At 39.1% G+C, this 17,133-nt stretch overlaps 1 protein-coding gene across 4 annotated transcripts in view; it reads left to right on the top strand.

The window, feature by feature from the left end:
- Nucleotides 1–17,133, top strand: part of MICU1 (mitochondrial calcium uptake 1) — a 230,453-nt gene that overhangs the window by 197,730 nt on the left and 15,590 nt on the right. For all 4 annotated transcript variants that reach the window (XM_046026571.1, XM_046026570.1, XM_046026569.1 and 1 more), the window contains one exon: nt 5,431–5,539. In XM_046026571.1, the coding sequence (XP_045882527.1) occupies nt 5,431–5,539 (109 nt within the window). The remainder of the gene's footprint in view (nt 1–5,430; nt 5,540–17,133) is intronic.

The following is a 17,133-nucleotide window of genomic DNA, read 5'->3' as shown; positions in this document are numbered from 1 at the left end:
ACCCCTGCCCCCAAACAGCCAGGCATCTTCTATCTCTGCAGATCTGTCTCTTCTGGACATTTCATAGGAGTGCATTCATAAAATAATGTAGCCTTTTGTGTCTAGCTTCTTTTACTTATCATCCTGTTTTGAGGTTTATCCATGTTGTTGCTTGTATTACTGTTTTTATTGCTGAACACAGTGAACAGAATTCCACTGTATGGTTATATTGCTATGAACATTTGCATACAGATCTTTATGTGGACCTAACCGTTCCTTTCTCTTAAGAAAACTGCTAGGAGTAGGGGCGCCTGGGTGCTAGTGGGTTAAAGCCTCTGCCTTTGGCTCGGGTCATGATCCCAGGGTCCCGGGATCGAGCCCCACATCGGGCTCTCTGCTCTGAGGAGAGCCTGCTTCCTCCTCTCTCTCTGCCTGCCTCCCAGCCTACTTGTGATCTCTGTCTGTCAAATAAATAAATAAAAATCTTTAAAGAAAAAAGAATACTGCTAGGAGTAGAATGGCTGGGTTGTATGGAAAATTGAGTTTAATTTTTTTTAAGATTTTATTTATTTATTTGACAGAGAGAGCACAAATGGGAGTAACAGAGGGAAAGGGAGAAGCACAGACTCCTCACTGAGCTAGAAGCTCCATGTGGGGCTCTGTCCCAGGACCCCTGAGATCATGACCTGAGCTGAAGGCAGATGCTTAACCAACTGAGCCACCCAGGCACCCTAACTTTTTTTTTTTTTTAAATGAAAGCACCAAACTGATTTCCAATGTGGGTACTACATTTCCATAACAATGTATGAGAGTTCCAGTTTCTCTACATCTTTATTAAAACTTGTTATTGTCTATCTTTTTTATTATTGTCATTCTGATAGGTATGTAGTAGTTTCTCATTGTGGTTTGAATTTGCATTTCCCTAATGACTGTTGATCCTGAGCATTGTTTCACGAACTTATTAACCATTAATATATCTTATTTGGTGAGACATCTATTCAGATACTTTTTAAAATTGTATTATTTTTTTCTCATTATTGAGTTGTGAGAATTCTTTACGTAGTTCTGGATACAAATCCTCTATCAGATAAATGATTTTTAAATATTTTAAAATATTTCTCCCAGTCTGTGTTTTGTCTGTTCTTGCAGTAATTTTTTTTTTAAAGATTTCTTTATTTTAGAGCAAGGAAGGGGAGGGGCAGAGGGAGAGAGAGAATCCTGAAACAGATTCCACGCTGAGCACAAAGCCCAGTTTGGGACTTGATGCTAGGACCCCGAGATCATGACCTGAGCCAAAAAGAGTCAGCAGCTTAAGTGACTGAGCCACCCAGGTGCCCCTATTCTCTCAGTATTTTGAAGCACAAAAGGTTTTAATGTTGATGAAGTCTAATTTATCTTTTTTTTTTTTCTTTTACGGATTGTTCTTTTGGTGTCATATCTAAGAACTCTTTGTCTTACTCAAGGTTATGAAGATTTTTTTTTTATGTTTTCTTCAAACACTTTATCAGTTGCTTTTAGTTTTGAAAGACAACTCTAGGAGCACCTGGATGGCTAAATCTATAAGCACCTGCCTGGCCCAGGTCATGATCCCGGGGTCCTGGAATTGAGCCCTACATCCAATGGGCTCCCTGCTCAACGGGGAGTCTGCTTCTAGCTCTCCCTCTGCCCCTCTGCCTGTTCATGCTCTCTCTCTCTCAAATAAATAAAACCTTTAAATAAAAAAAGACAATTTTATTTGTTTAACAAATTTAATGTTAATTGAATTCATGTTTTAATAAACATAAAGAAGTGTTTCAAGTGTTTGTACTGTCCACACTATGTATATATATTTTTTAATCACCTAGAGTCCAGTTTTATATAAGTCCGTCATCCCTAAAGTAGCTAGATAACCAGTTTGTTGAACAGTTGGTCACAGGATAAAATAACTCCTCTTTCTTCCACTTCCCCATAGTGTGTCAAGACATTCCCCTTGATGCCATGCTTAAGGGAAGATTATTTCCTTTTGAATTCTATTCTGCAGGTCAGGTCACCTGCCAAAGGCTGCTTGGAGCTAATGCCTTCCTGTCTGAACACCTCAACTTGCAGAAAGCACGTCCTCTCACTTTGCATCCACAAACCTCATCTTATAGTCTTATGATAGCTTTCTTGCTAAAAACTCCTCTGGATTTTTTGCTAAGTTGTTACAAAGGAAGAAGAATTTTGTGACCGCATCATCTTTCCTTTAAGGACACCTATCTAAATTGTAAGCTCTATAAAATGTCCAAGGCCCATGTCCAAAGCAATTTTATTTCCGTCACTGTTCCTAGCATAGTGCTGAGTTGTTAGGAAGTGCTCAATAAATATTTTTTATTATATCTATATAATAAAAGGTAAAATGTTTTGTATTTCAACTTAATAATGGCATTAATGTGATTTGTATCCCACTGTTTTTCTAAGTCATCAAATGAATAGCCATTCAATTCAGATTTTTCATTCTGTCCTTAAATAATTCTCAGCATGAGTACTGTGGCCTCTTGTATTTGATGTTTCACAATAAATTTACTAGCAAACATTAGAGCTTATTTGTCAGAGTAGGGTAGCATTTCCTGTACCGTGTGCTTTGTTTTAGGAATTTTATTTTAACCATTTTTAAGTGTATAGTTCAGTGGCATTAAGTACATTCCTACTGTGTACAAGCATTACCACCATCCATCTTCCCAAATTGAAACTCTGTACCCATTAAACAACAATTCCTGGGGCACCTGGCTAGCTCAGTCAATAAAGCATGGATCTTGGGGTCATGAGTTCAAGCCCCATGCTGGACACAGAGCTTACTTTAAAAAAAAAAAAAAAAAAATCCCCATTCCTCCTCCCCCACCCCCAGCCCTGGCAACCACCATTCTACTTTCTGTCTCTGTAAACTTAAATAATCTAGGTACCTCATATAGGTGGAATCATATAGTATGTGACCTTTTGTGACTGGCTTGTTTCACCTGGCATAATGTCTTCGAGGTTCATCCATATTATAGCTTATGTCAGAATGTCCTTCCTTTTGGGGCACCTGGGTGGCTCAGTAGGTTAAGCCTCAGCCTTCGGCTCAGGTCATGATCTCAGGGTCCTGGGATCAAGTCCCACAAAGGGCTCTCTGCTCAGCGGGGAGCCTGCTTCCTTCTCTCTCTCTGCCTGCCTCTCTGCCTACTTGTGATCTCTGTCTGTCAAATAAATAAATTTTTTTAAAAATTTTCCTTCCTTTTAAAGGGTGAATCATATTCCATTTTGTTTATACATTCATCCATCAGTGGACACTGGGTTGAAATGTGAAATCGCTCACATTTCGACCACTGCATGTCTTTCGATGGAGTGGAGAGAAGATGGTATTAGTGTATCCATCCACAAGCAGGTGATTTTATAGAGTCTGTACTTCTGGTCCAGGAGAATTCTCCTCTCTAAGATTGATGCTAGCCTAGTGTTTCCATTAGATAGCATACTAAGGCATTCATATAAGGAATAAGTCCTATTTCCGAATGCTCTAAGTCAAGGCCAAGAGAATGGCCTCAAGTTAGGGAAAAACTATTTACTCTAAGCCTTCCAGTTCACTGCCAAAAATTATGGAACTTGGCACATAGTAGGTAGTCCATAAATGTTTGAATGCGTAAATACAGATGTACCACTGTGCATAATTGCCAGAAACTGGTAACAGTCCAAACAGAATGGATAAAAAAAAAAATGTGGTATATTCACACAACAATAAAAATGAGTTAACTACAGAATACAAAACATAGACAAATATTAAAGAGAGAAGCCATATATAATAGAATGCATACCGTGTGATTCCATTGATGAAGTTCAAAGCAAACGTAATTGAACTGTTTGTTTGAGGATGCATAAATAGATAGTAAAGCTATTTTTTTTAAGATTTTATTTATTTATTTATTTGACAGAGAGAGAGAACACAAGCAGGGGAAGCAGCAGGCAGAAGGAGAGGCAGAAGCAGGCTTCCTGCTAAGCAAGGAGCCCACCACAGGGCTCCATCCCAGGACCCCGGGATCATAACCTGAGCCGAAGGCAGATGCTTAACCAACTGAGCCACCCAGGTGCCCCAATAGTAGCACAATTTTTTAAAAAGGCAAGGAAGGCAATGAATCCACTAAAAGTCAGAATAGTGATTAACACTGAGTAAAGGGGGTTATGACTGAGACAGGCTATCTCGAGGGGAGACCCGAAGGCTTAAGGGATGCTGGTGATAGTCTGTTCCTTGACTTCAGTGGAGGTTCTATGGGTGTTCCTTGTACAGCAGTTTCTTGTACATTTATATTTTATGCAGCTTCCTATATGGTCATAATAGCCCACAATAAAAATTTTTTTAGCTCCTATTATTCTAGGGAAAATTATAAAAGATCACGTGATATAATCATTTTAGCTCTCATAGTATTTTAGCTCTTCGTTTGATTGATTAAATGAGAAAGAGACCATTGACCCAGTTTGGAGAGTACCAGAAAAGAACTGTATACTGTCAGTAATGAAGTTTCCTTATTTGTAAGTTCCCCATGTGGACTGCAGGGCTCTCTAGTTTGCGGAAATGGAGATTGGAAGAGGGGCAGCGCTCATTAGAGGCCAGTCAGCATGGGCAATGTTAAGGACCTGATGCTTCACTAAAAGGCATTCACCTCAGCTTCTCTCCAGTGTTGCTCACCTCTTAGAAATTGTATTCATTTCCATCACAGCATGATGTGTGAGAAGTGGGAAATAGTCAAATAGAAGCAATCCTCACCCTGTAGGGAGACTCCCTTGCCCCTCGTTATACAGCTACTCTCTCTCGAGCCGTCAGAGAAAGTCCAATCAGAGATCAGCAAATCCTAGGAGCAGCTTTTGAAAAGAGCTGCTTCATTCAGAGAATATCATCCAATTAAAGTTAAGTGGCAAATTGCTTCATTAGTAGCTTTTAGATTGACATAATGAACAGCTTTTCCCAGGTCAAACCGTTCGCCTGTGTATCACTGACTCTGGTGATTTTTTAATTAACTTAAGCCTCAAAAAGCTTAGCTGGCCTAAGGGTAGATTATTAAAATGGAAGTCCTGACTCCAGTCCAACTTGTTAAGATGTGTAACGTGTAATAGTTCAAGAGACTACAGCTCATTTAGGAAATGTCATAATAGATACTGTGACTAATTGGAGGGCACACTTAGAAATATTCTCATTGAAGATATCCAGCCATCACTGTAAACAGCTTCATGTCAGATTTTACATGGGAGGGGAAAGCAATTAGCCAGCTTGCCTTTCTCAGGGTAAAATTCTAGAGTTGTATTCCCTTGTATACAAATTAGGCATTTCTTGATGAATTTATGCAGTTTCTGTTCCAAACATAGCATAAATTTCTGACTTATAGACATGAATAACTGCCTACTTCTTTGCATTTTGAGCTGCTTTTTGTTACAGGTTCCTGCCTGATCTTGCTGTCTCTCTTCTTTCAGGGTCTGACATTTCAGGAAGTGGAGAACTTCTTTACTTTCCTAAAGAATATTAATGATGTGGACACTGCATTAAGCTTTTACCATATGGCCGGGGCATCTCTTGATAAAGGTAATGAAACCCAAAAAATGTTTTCTTGAGGGTATAAACATTGAATCTGTAATCTGTTAGGTGACTACCCTTCCTTAACAGTAATAGGAGTTTCTCTTGACATTATTTTTGATTTGTTTCCTTTTGTTGCCATTGCCTGAGCCTTGCATTTCACCCAGAGTGTCCAAGCTTAGCAAATGCATTTTCTTGTGTCAAAGGCTGGGTCAAGGCAGACGCCCATCTTTAGAAACTTTGGAACTTCTCTCATTGGAGCCAGAGTCATGACATACTTAATATGAAGCTAAAGTCAGTGTGCATTTCAATCCATTCTTTGGTGGGAAGCAGTAGTTTGGTTTATTTCCTGTGTTCATATGGTTTAATATGGTTTTTTGCTTTGTTTTTTAGATAAAATCATGGCTCAGAACAGCTACCCCCCGACAAAACTGGCTTACTTCCTACAAATTCAGTGCGACTTAGTACAGGCGATGTGAGAGAGCAGGGGAAGTGAAAACATTATTTTTCCCCCAACATTTTATTATGAAAAAGTTAAAACATTGAGAACAGTTGAAGTAATTATTCAGGGAACATCCATATATCTACTTCCGTTAACATTTTTCTTTATTTCCCAGATAGTATCTCTGTGTATATATTCATCCCTCTATCAGTCTTATTCTTTGATGCACTCAAAGTAAGTTGTAGACATCAGCATGTCTAAATACTTCAGCATGAATACTAACTGAAGTCCAATATTTTGTTTAAAGTTCCTTTGTGCCCCTTCATAGTCTTTTTCTGCCCCCATGCCTGGAGACAACCTTAATCTGTGTATTTTTCTAGCATAGATTAATTTTGTTTGTTCTAGAGCTTCTTCAAAATGGAATTATCCGATGTATAATCTTGTAAAGTTTCTCTCAGTGTGTTTTTGAGGTCCATCCATATTGTCATGGGCAGAGTAGTTCATTCCTTTTTTGGGTGGTAATTTGTTGGGAGGACTGCTCCACAATCTGTCCATTCTTCCATTGGTTACCTTACCTGTTCCCAGTTACTGGCTATCTTGAATAAAGCTGAGTATCCTTGTGTTAGTCTTTTTCAGGACATGTCTTGCCATTTCTCTCAGATAAATTGTTAGGAATGAATTGCTGGGTCCAGGGGAAGGTGTTTAGTTTTTTTTTTAAACTGTCATTCCCTTTTGCACGGTGTTTTTATATTCCCACCAGCAGTGACAACAGTTCGCGTTGTTCCACATTCTTGTCCACAGGTTGGCAGTATTCTGGAGTGTAGATAAAGACATCTCATTTTGTTTTTCTTTTGTATTTCCTTAATGACTTCTGCTATTGAACAGCTCTTTTGTGTTCTTATCATTCAGATATCTTCTTCGGTGATGTGTCTGTTGAAATCTTTTGCCCATTTTTATTAGTTGCTTGTCTTATGATTCACTTATTGAAGTTCTTTTTTTTTTTTTTTTTTTAGATTTATTTATTTATTGGACAGAGAGAAAAGGATCACAAGTAGGCAGAGAGGCAGGCAGGGGGGCGCGGAGAACAGGCTCCCTGCTGAGCAGAGAGTCCAATGCGGGGATCCCAGGACCCTGAGATCATGACCTGAAGGCAGAGGCTTCACCCACTGAGCCACCCAGGAGCCCCTATTAAAGTTCTTGATACATACTAGGATACTAATGCTTTATCATTTACATATATTGTGAATATTTTTCTAGACTGTGACTTGCCTATTCACTTTCTTTTTTTTAAGATTTTATTTATTTATTTGACAGAGAGAGATCACAAGTAGGCAGAGAGGCAGGCAGCGAGAGAGGGGAAGCAGGCTCCCCACCGAGCAGACAGCCCGATGCCGGGCTCAATCCCAGGACCCTGAGATCATGACCTGAGCCGAAGGCAGAGGCTTAACCCACTGAGCCACCAAGGCACCCCTTAAAGGTCTCTCTTTCATTTGCAGAAGTTTTCTTCAATTTTGTGTGAAGTCTAATTTATTGAATTTTTATTTTTTAATCATTACTTTCTGCTCCTAATAAAAGCTTTATCTACCCCCAAACTGTGCAGATAGTCTCCTGTATTTTCTCCTACAAGCTTTAGCGCTTCAGCGCTTACGTGTCTTCTGTGATCCACTCAAATTAATCTCTATATATGGTGTGAAGGAGAGTGTTCCTCATAGATACCCAGTTGAACCAGTGCCATTTGCTGAAAAAGCCCTCCCTTGTTTTGCTTTGGCACCTTTAACAGAAATCAAATTACCTTTTAAGTGTTTATCTGTTTATGAGCTCTCTGTTCTGTTACACTTACTATAATGTCTCTGCCCATGCTCAGTCTGATTACTGTAGCTTTATCGGAAGTCTTGACGTGTCAGGTACTATTAATCTCTCAACTTCCTTCTTCTTTTTCAAGATTCCTGTAGATATTTTAGGTCCTTTGTATTTCCACTTAAATTTTAGAATCAGCTTATCGCTTCCTATGTAAAGAAGAGGTGGGATTGGGGTGCCTGCGTGGCTCAGTCGGTTAAGCATCTGCCTTCAAGTCAGGCCATGATCTTGAGGTCCTGGGATCAAGCCCCATGTCGAACTTCTTGCTCAGTTGGGAGTCCACTTCTCTCTCTCTCTCTCTCTCTCTCTCTCTCTCTCTTTCTGTCCCTCCCCCCAACTCGTGTACCGGCTCTCTCTCTCTCACTCTCTTTCTAATAAAATCTTTAAAAAAAAAAAAAGAGGTGGGATTGTGATTACAATAACATTGACTATATATTAATTTGGAGAGAATTGACATATTAGTGATATTGAGTCTTCCCATTCATGAGCATATTATAATATCATCTCTCCATTTTTTTAGATCTTAGATTTTTCTCAGCAGCGGTTTTGTAGTATTAAGTAGACAGGTCTGGCACATGTTTTTAGAAATTGATGCTTAAGCATATTATGGTTTTGATACTATTATAAATGGAATTTTGTTTCATTTTCCAAGTATTTGCTACTGTTACTAAAATACAATTGGTTTTTGTATATTGATCTTGTACTCTGCAATCTTGCTAAATTCACTCACTGTTCTAGTTGTTTCATAGATCCATTAGGTTTCTCTATATAGGCAGTTGTCACCTGCAAACAGATAGTTTCACTTCTTTTTTGAGATTTATGCCTTTTTTTCTTGCCTTGTTGCACTTGCTTCAACCACCAGTATGATGTTGAATACAAGTAGTAAGAGAAGGCATCCCTGATCCTTGACTCCTTCTAGATTTTAGGGGAAAAGCATTCTGTATTTCATTGTTGAGTTAGATATTAGACTGCGGATGCCCATTATCAAATTAAGGAAATTCCTTTCCCTTTCTAATTTTTAAAAAAGGTTTTTATCATCAGTGGCTATTGAGTTTTGTCAAATACTTTCCCTGTGTATATATAAATGATTATTTGACTTTTCTCCTTTATTTTGTTAATATGATAGATTACCATAAGAGATATGATTATCCCTTATTGTCCTGAAATAAACCCAGCTTTATAATAATGTATTATTAGACTTTTATATATTGTGAGATTTGATTTGCTAACATTTTATTAAATATTAAGGGATATTGGTCTGTAATTTTATTTTTTGTAATATCTTTTCAGGTTTTGTACTGTTCTCATAAAATGAATCAGGGAAATTTTTCTTCTTTGTTTTCAGAAAGTTTGTGAAAGATTACTGTTCTTTCTTTCTGAATATTTTGGTAGAACTTACCAATGAAACTATCTGGGCCTGCAGTTTTCTTTGTGAGAAGGTTTTGGTAACTTAATTTTTTTGATAAATACATAGGTATTCAGAGTTTGTGTTTTATCTTGTGTGAATTTTTATGCATTATGGGGTTTTTTTTAGGAATTTTCACATTTCACCTAAATTACTGAATCTATTGACAAAAAGTTGCTCATAATATTCCATTATTATCCTTTTACCATCTAGAATCTGTAGAATCTGAAATCACCTTTTTCCCCTAACCCTCGTGAATTACAGCTTCTATCTTTTTTTTTTTTTCTTTCTTAGTCTATCTAGGGGTTTGGCAATTTTGTTAAATTTTTCAAAGAACCATTTTTTTTTAAAGATTTTATTTATTTATTTGACAGACGGAGATCACAAGTAGGCAAAGAGGCAGGCAGAGAGACATGGGGAAGCAGGCTTTCTGCTGAGCAGAGAGCCCGATGTGGGGCTCAATCCTAGGACCCTGGGATCATGACCTGAGCCGAAGGCAGAGGCTTTAACCCACTGAACCACCCAGGTGCCCCCAAAGAACCAATTTTTGACTTTGCAGTGTACATTATTTTGTACAATAAATTGTACATTATTTTGTACAAAAAAAAATTTTCTTTTTCTAGCTTTTGATAGAACTTTATCTACTTTTTCTTTTTTTAAAAGATTTTATTTATTTATTTGAGAGAGAAAGAACATAAGTGGGGGTGGGAGGGAAGGAGAAGGAGAGGGCAAAGCAGATTGCCTGCTAAGCAGGGAGCCTGACTCGGGGCTTGATCCCAGGCAGACAGACTGAGCCACCCAGGCACCCTTTACCTACCTTTTCCAACCTTTTCCAAGATAAGCTTTTGAAGCTATAAATTTATTTCTTTGCTTCATGAATTTTGAGCTCTGGTATTAAGAGAATATATATTTATTGATTAGGATTATTTTGCTTTCCTTATGAATTGATCCTTTTATCATTATGAAATGTTCCCCCTTTATCTTTAGTAATATGCCTTTTTAAAAAATCTATTTTATCTGATAGTGGTATAATTACTCCAGCTTTTTTTATGGTTATTATTTGCATAGTATGTCTTTTTCTATTCCTTTATGTTCCACCTATCTGTGTCTTTAGATAAGTGTATCTCTTCTAGACATATAGTTGGATCTGGTGGCCTGTTAGGTATATCTCTTTGCATTTCATATCTTAATGGTTTCTCTAGAAATTATAACATTTCACAGTTCACTTAAAGTTAATAGTGTGCCACTTCCAGTGAAGTGTAAGAACCTTGCAGTCAAATAGTTCCATTTACCATCGCCCTGTGTTCTATGCTATAGTTGTCATTTGTGTTTCTTCTGTGTATGTTATAATCCCTACAATACAATATTAGGATTCTTGCTTCCAACAGTTTTTTAAGAAATAAAGAGAAAAAAAATAATCTTTTATCCTTACCCACATTTGCCATTTACTTGTACTTACCATTTTTAGTGCTTTCCATTTATTCCTAAGTCTCTGAACTTTTTTTTTTTAAAGATTTATTTATTTATTTATTTGACAGACATCACAAGTAGGCAGAGAGGCCGGCAGAGAGAGAGGAGGAAGCAGGCTCCCCGCTGAGCAGAGAGCCCGATGTGGGGCTCGATCCCAGGACCCTGGGGTCATGACCCAAGCTGAAGGCAGAGGCTTCAACCCACTGAGCCACCCAGGCGCCCCTAAACTTTTATCTGGTATCATTTCTCATTGGTCTGAAGAACTTTTGTTATTCCTTATGGTACAGACCTGCTAGCAATGAAATCTCTTAGATTTTGGTTGATCTGACAATGTCTTTATTTCACTGTTGGGTACTGCAATGTGTAAGTTTTAAATCTCTCCGAAGCTCTGATAGCTTTTATAAACACAGTCTTGCTTATTCAGCACTTTTCGATAGATTCCTTAAGATTCCCTAATACAAGATGATGCCACCTGCAAATAGAAAATATTTTACTTCTTCCATTCCAAACTGGATGCCTTTTACTTCATTTTCTTAATTGACATAGGTTTTTTAAAGAACAGTTGCTTGTTTGCTTGTTTCTTTATGTAAAAGAATACCTCCTCTGACCTTTGTAGAATCCCTTGAAAAAAACAAATGGTATCATAGAGGTTATGTATGTATGTGTAATACCACAGGGTTATTTCTCCAGAATAGCTTTGGTTCTATTGCTCCGTTTTACAAAACGGATTTGACAGCATCTGAAAATCCAAAGATATAAGATAAAAATCCAAAGATAGGAGGTGGTCATTTATTATAAAAATAAAATTAATAAGGTCCTCTTTATATTTGCATACCTTTTTGAAAAACTCATCTAAAGATATGGCTTTAAAGCACAATTATCCTGGATGAATCACTGTCTGTGTTAAAATTACAGGGTGTATAAAATAGAATGATTTGGGGTAGTAGTGGCAAAGGAAAGTGCAACCTAGTAGTTAAAAAAAAAAAAAAAGACAGTGATTCTTTCAAATGACTTCAGGCCGTTTCCTGGGATGTTTCGTCTCCATATAATCCATGCCTCATTATCTTTGCTAATAGAGGCAATGTTAAAAATTATACAGTCATATCTGATATCCAAATACATGTTTGGCTTTGAGATATATGATATTTAGCATTTGTTTTGACTTCTTGGTTTGTTTTATCTGTGTAACTTTGGATTCCCTGGGTGTAAAACGATAGACATCTAGGGGAAGCTGACCTAGATTCATACTAAGTAGCAGGGAGAAGCCAAGTATATTCATTTCCTGGGGCTGCCGTAACAAATTACCACCAACATCGTGATTTAAAAAAAAAAAACAAACAGGAATTTATTCTCTCATAGTTCCGGAAGCCACAAAGCTGAAATCAAGATGATGGCAGGCCCGTGCTCCCTCTGAAGGCTCTGGGGGGAAAATCCTTCCTTGCCTCCTCCAGCTTCTTGCGGCTCTAGTCACTCGTTGGCTCATGACTGCAGAACTCCTGTCACTGCTTCTGTCTTTACGTGGCCTTCGCCTTCTTCTCCCCATGTCTTTCTTCTGTGTATCTCTTAAAAGGACACTTATCATTGGATTTAGGGTCTGGCTGGGTAATCCTTAGCCCAGATTTCATCTCAATTTAATTACATCTGCAAAGACCCTTCTTCCAAACATAGTCACGTTCGCAAGTTCTAGGGGTTAAGATGTAGACATATCTCTTAGGGGGCCACCATTCAACCCACCATAGCAACCAAGAACTAAATATCACCCATAAGTAGTCCACCAAGTAAGACTAAAATGGGAAGCAGGGAGGAGAGCGAATTTATTGTCTGTTTAAAAGCTTAAATTTTTCTAGAAACCTAATTATGCTACTTACCTGGGTAACTTCTATTTATCTTTTAAGACTCAACTTCAAGGGCCAAACTTCCTCAGAGAGGCCTTCCCTAACTACTCAATATAAATTATAAAAAACTAACTATATTGTCTATATTCTTACAGTTTTTTAAAAGACACATTAACCTAAAATCCTCTGTCTTCATGATTGTCATCAATTCCTAGCATAAATTATGGACAAGGGCTTTAATTTCCACAGATGTGGCTAATCGGGCAGAGCTGAGACCACTAACAACAATATTTTGTATGTAATAGGCCCTCAGTAACTTACTGAATTATCTACTACCTATCCAGGAGCTCAAAAAAAAGTAAGCATTAGCCTTGATTTCTTGCTCTCTCACTCCCATATTCATTTCTTCAGTAAATCCTTCTCTCTACTTCCAAAATACACCCTGCATCTGACTCCCTTTCTGCATCTCGCCTGCTAAAGCCAGTCTCTCTACACTGCCTTATGGAGTTCCATATGCCGTGGCCCTGTATACTCTGAGTTCATCAAATACCACTTCCTTCCCAGTTCACTCCACCCCACACTTTCTGTGTTTATATTCTAAACGTACCAAGTTCATTCCCACCCGAAGGCCTTTGTTCTAGCTGTGCCTTCACCTCAAGTGCTCTTTCCCATGCGGTCGGTGTATTTGGGCCCCCGGAATCCGAATCGCGTATAAATCACTTCCCCAGGAAGACCATCGCGTCCTAAAGTAACTCCGTCGCCCTGTGTGTCAGAACAGTTGTCACCACCCAATATTTTCTCATGTGTTTCTTCTGACTCCGCATACTAGCATGCTTCTTTGACTTATTCATGGATATATTCCCCATCCCCACGCCTGGACAATCCTCGGGATACAGTAGACACTTTGTAAATACTTGACCAACAAATGAATAAGTGAATAAACATTTTGATGGATTGAATAAGACATTGGATCTCAAGCCAGTAAACCCTCACCTTTCCCAGTAGACCCAGAGAACAGACTCATGCCATTAATTCATCATGTTCTTCGGTGATCCCTATCTTTTAGAATTGACATTGTGTCACCTTGTTGCATGCTTAAAAGGGTGATATCAGTACTGTGAACTGTTCACACACTAGCACGTGCCTGGAAAGGCTGGCGTGTGTTCAGCTCTCCGCGCCACGTTCCCTTACTCTGCCAGTTGTGCCTGTCCTCTGCAGCCTTTCCTTGCACTTTCCCCTTTGCTTTCAAACCTTCCTAATCCTGACAGCCCTAGGTGATTTTTCCACTGGGTTGAGATCTATCCGAATTCTCCCTCTGCAGAATCCTGGAACTTTACTGCTAAGACGGAACTTGGAAGGGAGGGGGATAAGTGTAGTAGTTAAGAACACAGGTTCCGAAGTCCTGTTGTCTGGGTTTTGTTGTGTTTTTTTTTTTTAAGATTTTATTTATTTATTTGACAGAGGGAGAGAGATCACAAGTAGGCAGAGAGGCAGGCAGAGAGTGGGGGAAAGCAGGCTCCCTGCTGACAGAGAGCCTGATGCAGGGCTCGATCCCAGGACCCTGGGATCATGAACTGAGGTGAAGGCAGAGGCTTAACCCACCGAACCAGGCGCCCCTGTTGTCCAGGATTTAAGCTTGGCTCTTATCATTTACCGGCTGATTTGCTTTGGGCCATTTCTGAATTTAGTCTCCATGTTTTTAAAATCAGGATCATGATCCCTATCTCATAGGCTGTTAACCTTGTGCCTATCACTCAGCGCCTGTTCAGTAAATGAACATTTCGTTTATGAAGTTGATGATGTAAACCAGATTTAGGGTGGTTTGTCCGTTTGTTCAGCCAGCAGCATGGGTACTGTGCTGGGTTCTACCCTCAGAAGCTCGCAGTCTCACAGGGGAGAAAGAGAAATATACACACTGTTCCAGTTTGGTGTGGCAGAGATTAAAAGTGGAGCCTCTGCGCCATACTAGGAGTGGGGAAAGAGTGGGGTGGGGATAGAATGAGAGGACTTCTGTCTGCCTTCTGCTCTCAGTCTTGGCTGTCTTCTTTTTTCCCCAAAAGGTTAGGACCTTCAGAAATTGGCATCTTTTAGAGGCCCTGGCACTGTCTCTTCCTTGGCTATTTTAGAACTCGCAAACCTGTCTTTAGACATAATTTAGCACAGAATTTCCCCAACAGCATTGTGAAGAACACTATTTACTGCAATATGTTAATGGTTCTGTGGGTTTAAAAAAAAAAAAAGTTCCATGGTCCAAGTCAGTTTGGAAAATGCCAGGTTATATAGAATTTCTTCCTGCAGCTCTACTCCTGCCAACTTTTTAATATGCTAATGTGCGTTATTAATCTCCAAGAGAGCCGTTAGAGTTCTCAAACTTGATTTGCCCCAAAATGTTTTTTAACAACTTATGGAGCTAATGAACAGTTTGAGAACCCAGGCAGGTGGCAGCTACAAATTTACCACACGACAGCATGATCCAGTCCCTCCAGAGTAAAAATAACAAAGTTCATTAAGGCGCTTTCTTTAGTTCCTCCATGGCCCATGTGAGAATAACAAACTCCCAGGCAAATGTGAAATGTCCTTGGTGAATTCTGACCATTTGAAGAAAGAACCTTCCTCGGTGAAATAGTGTGTATTTCCCCTATAGGTCGTCTCTTGTTTAGCACTTAAGAGGAATTGGTTCTCTTGCTTATTCGTACACATACGGGGCATAAACTTAGATATATAACCTCTCAAGTGCTGTCTAAATGATTTACCTGGTCTGAAGAAGGTAATGGAAAACAACATGACTTCCTCCCAGATGGCATCCTATGATGGAAAAGTTAAAAGTTGAATTGGAGCTCTAGAATGAGCTATGGTTTGTATAACTTAGAATATTCTTTTTTTTTTTTTTAAGATTTTACTTATTTATTTGACAGAGAGAGACACAGCAAGAGAGGGAACACAAGCAGGGGGAGTGGAAGAGGGAAAAGCGGGCTTCCCGCTGTGCAGGGAGCCGGATGCAGGGCTCGATCCCAGGGTCCTGGGATCGTGACCTGAGCTGAAGGCAGACACTTAACGACTGAGCCACCCAGGCTCTCCAGCTTAGAATAGTCTTACTTTCGTGAAGAGAATAAAAGATTTCCAGGTATGGTGAGGCCCCGTTTTAAAGCGCCTCAGGATAGTACAGATTTGGTCAACTTGTAGGTCCAGTAGTGTTCCCTGTGTCATTTGAATGGTAAGACAAGAAAATAACCACACAAATACAGACTATGGCCTTTAATACTCATGTCCCCCATTAGCCTGCTTAGATTGAAAAGCATCATTTATGAGATGGTTGTCCTTAATTTTTTATAGACATTCTATATGCGCAGTTTACCTTCTTGTCTGACAAGCCAAGAGAATAACTAGTAAGGCCTGTGGCATAAGTCCTACAGGATGCTCTTGTTACAACCCCAGGTGTTTTTTCTAAAGTATCAGTCATATCAAATGGTCTCTGTTGCCTTTATTTCTGAAGGGACCGGCTGGCATAGATGATCTTTAAGAATCTTTGTGGCTTTGAAATTCTTTGAGTCTCTTATTTTGAATGAGTAAAGGGGTCTTAGTCTTTTGATATTTAGGTCCCTACTGGGTTGTTGGGGAAGTTAGAAATTAGTAGTGGAGTAAATTCTAAATACACAAAAAACTGCTGTATCCGCCACCTTCTCCTGAGCCGTAAGAATCGCATAGCGTTATCATTTGGAGGACTGTGAGGCCATCACGCATCTGGAACACTAATAGCGACTATCATTTCATAGCAACTTCTGTATGCCAAGCATAACTCTAGTGCTTTATGGAACATTATCTCTCTTAATCCTTGAAACCTGAAAAGTAGTTGGTATTATCCCCCACTTTGTGGACAAGGAAATATAAAATAAAGCAGCTTGCTCACAGTTACCCAGCTAAGCAGATAGAGCCAGGATTCAGCCTCAAGCCTCTCTAATCCCAGTCTGTGTATTCTTCCCACACCATTATGTTGCCTCTCAGTAGTTACCAAAACGCCACTGGAACTTGGAAATATTTGCTGAAACACAATCCTGAAGGCAATGAAGATTCACCATTTTGAACCATCCTTTTCAGTAGTTTAAGAATGACAGGCTCAAAAAAAAAAAAAAAAGAATGACAGGCTCTAGGCTATTTCTTTTCAGTTCCCTTTGGCTAAGAGTAGACCTTTCTTAGGGTGAGAATAAAGGCCTTTTAGTAAACTGTGGTGTTTTGGAGTTGGTGCCCTTCTCTTGAATATGAACTATGGCATGACATTTTCCCCATGCAGTTGTCTCTTCTGTTCAGGACCAAGTTCTTCTGACCTCTGTAATGAACACCTTATAGGGACATAGACTTGAAGTTACCTAATCTAGCTTCTTATCCCACATAGGAACGTCTTACTAGGCACATCTGTGTTCTTCACCTTTCTAATCGTATCACTCTCTGTAAAGAAACCAATACACAGAAGCCTGAAGTCACTTAAAAAGGTCACATAACAAGAAAAGTTGGTATCCCTTTAAAGGCTACCACAGAACAGAAAAAGACGTGTATATACTAAATGGTCCATTTCTCAGTTGAAACATAGGATATACAG

This window comes from Meles meles, chromosome 13 (assembly GCF_922984935.1).
Source record: "Meles meles chromosome 13, mMelMel3.1 paternal haplotype, whole genome shotgun sequence".
Classification (NCBI taxonomy): Eukaryota; Metazoa; Chordata; class Mammalia; order Carnivora; family Mustelidae; genus Meles; species Meles meles.
This window is presented reverse-complemented; position numbering and strand designations above follow the sequence as displayed.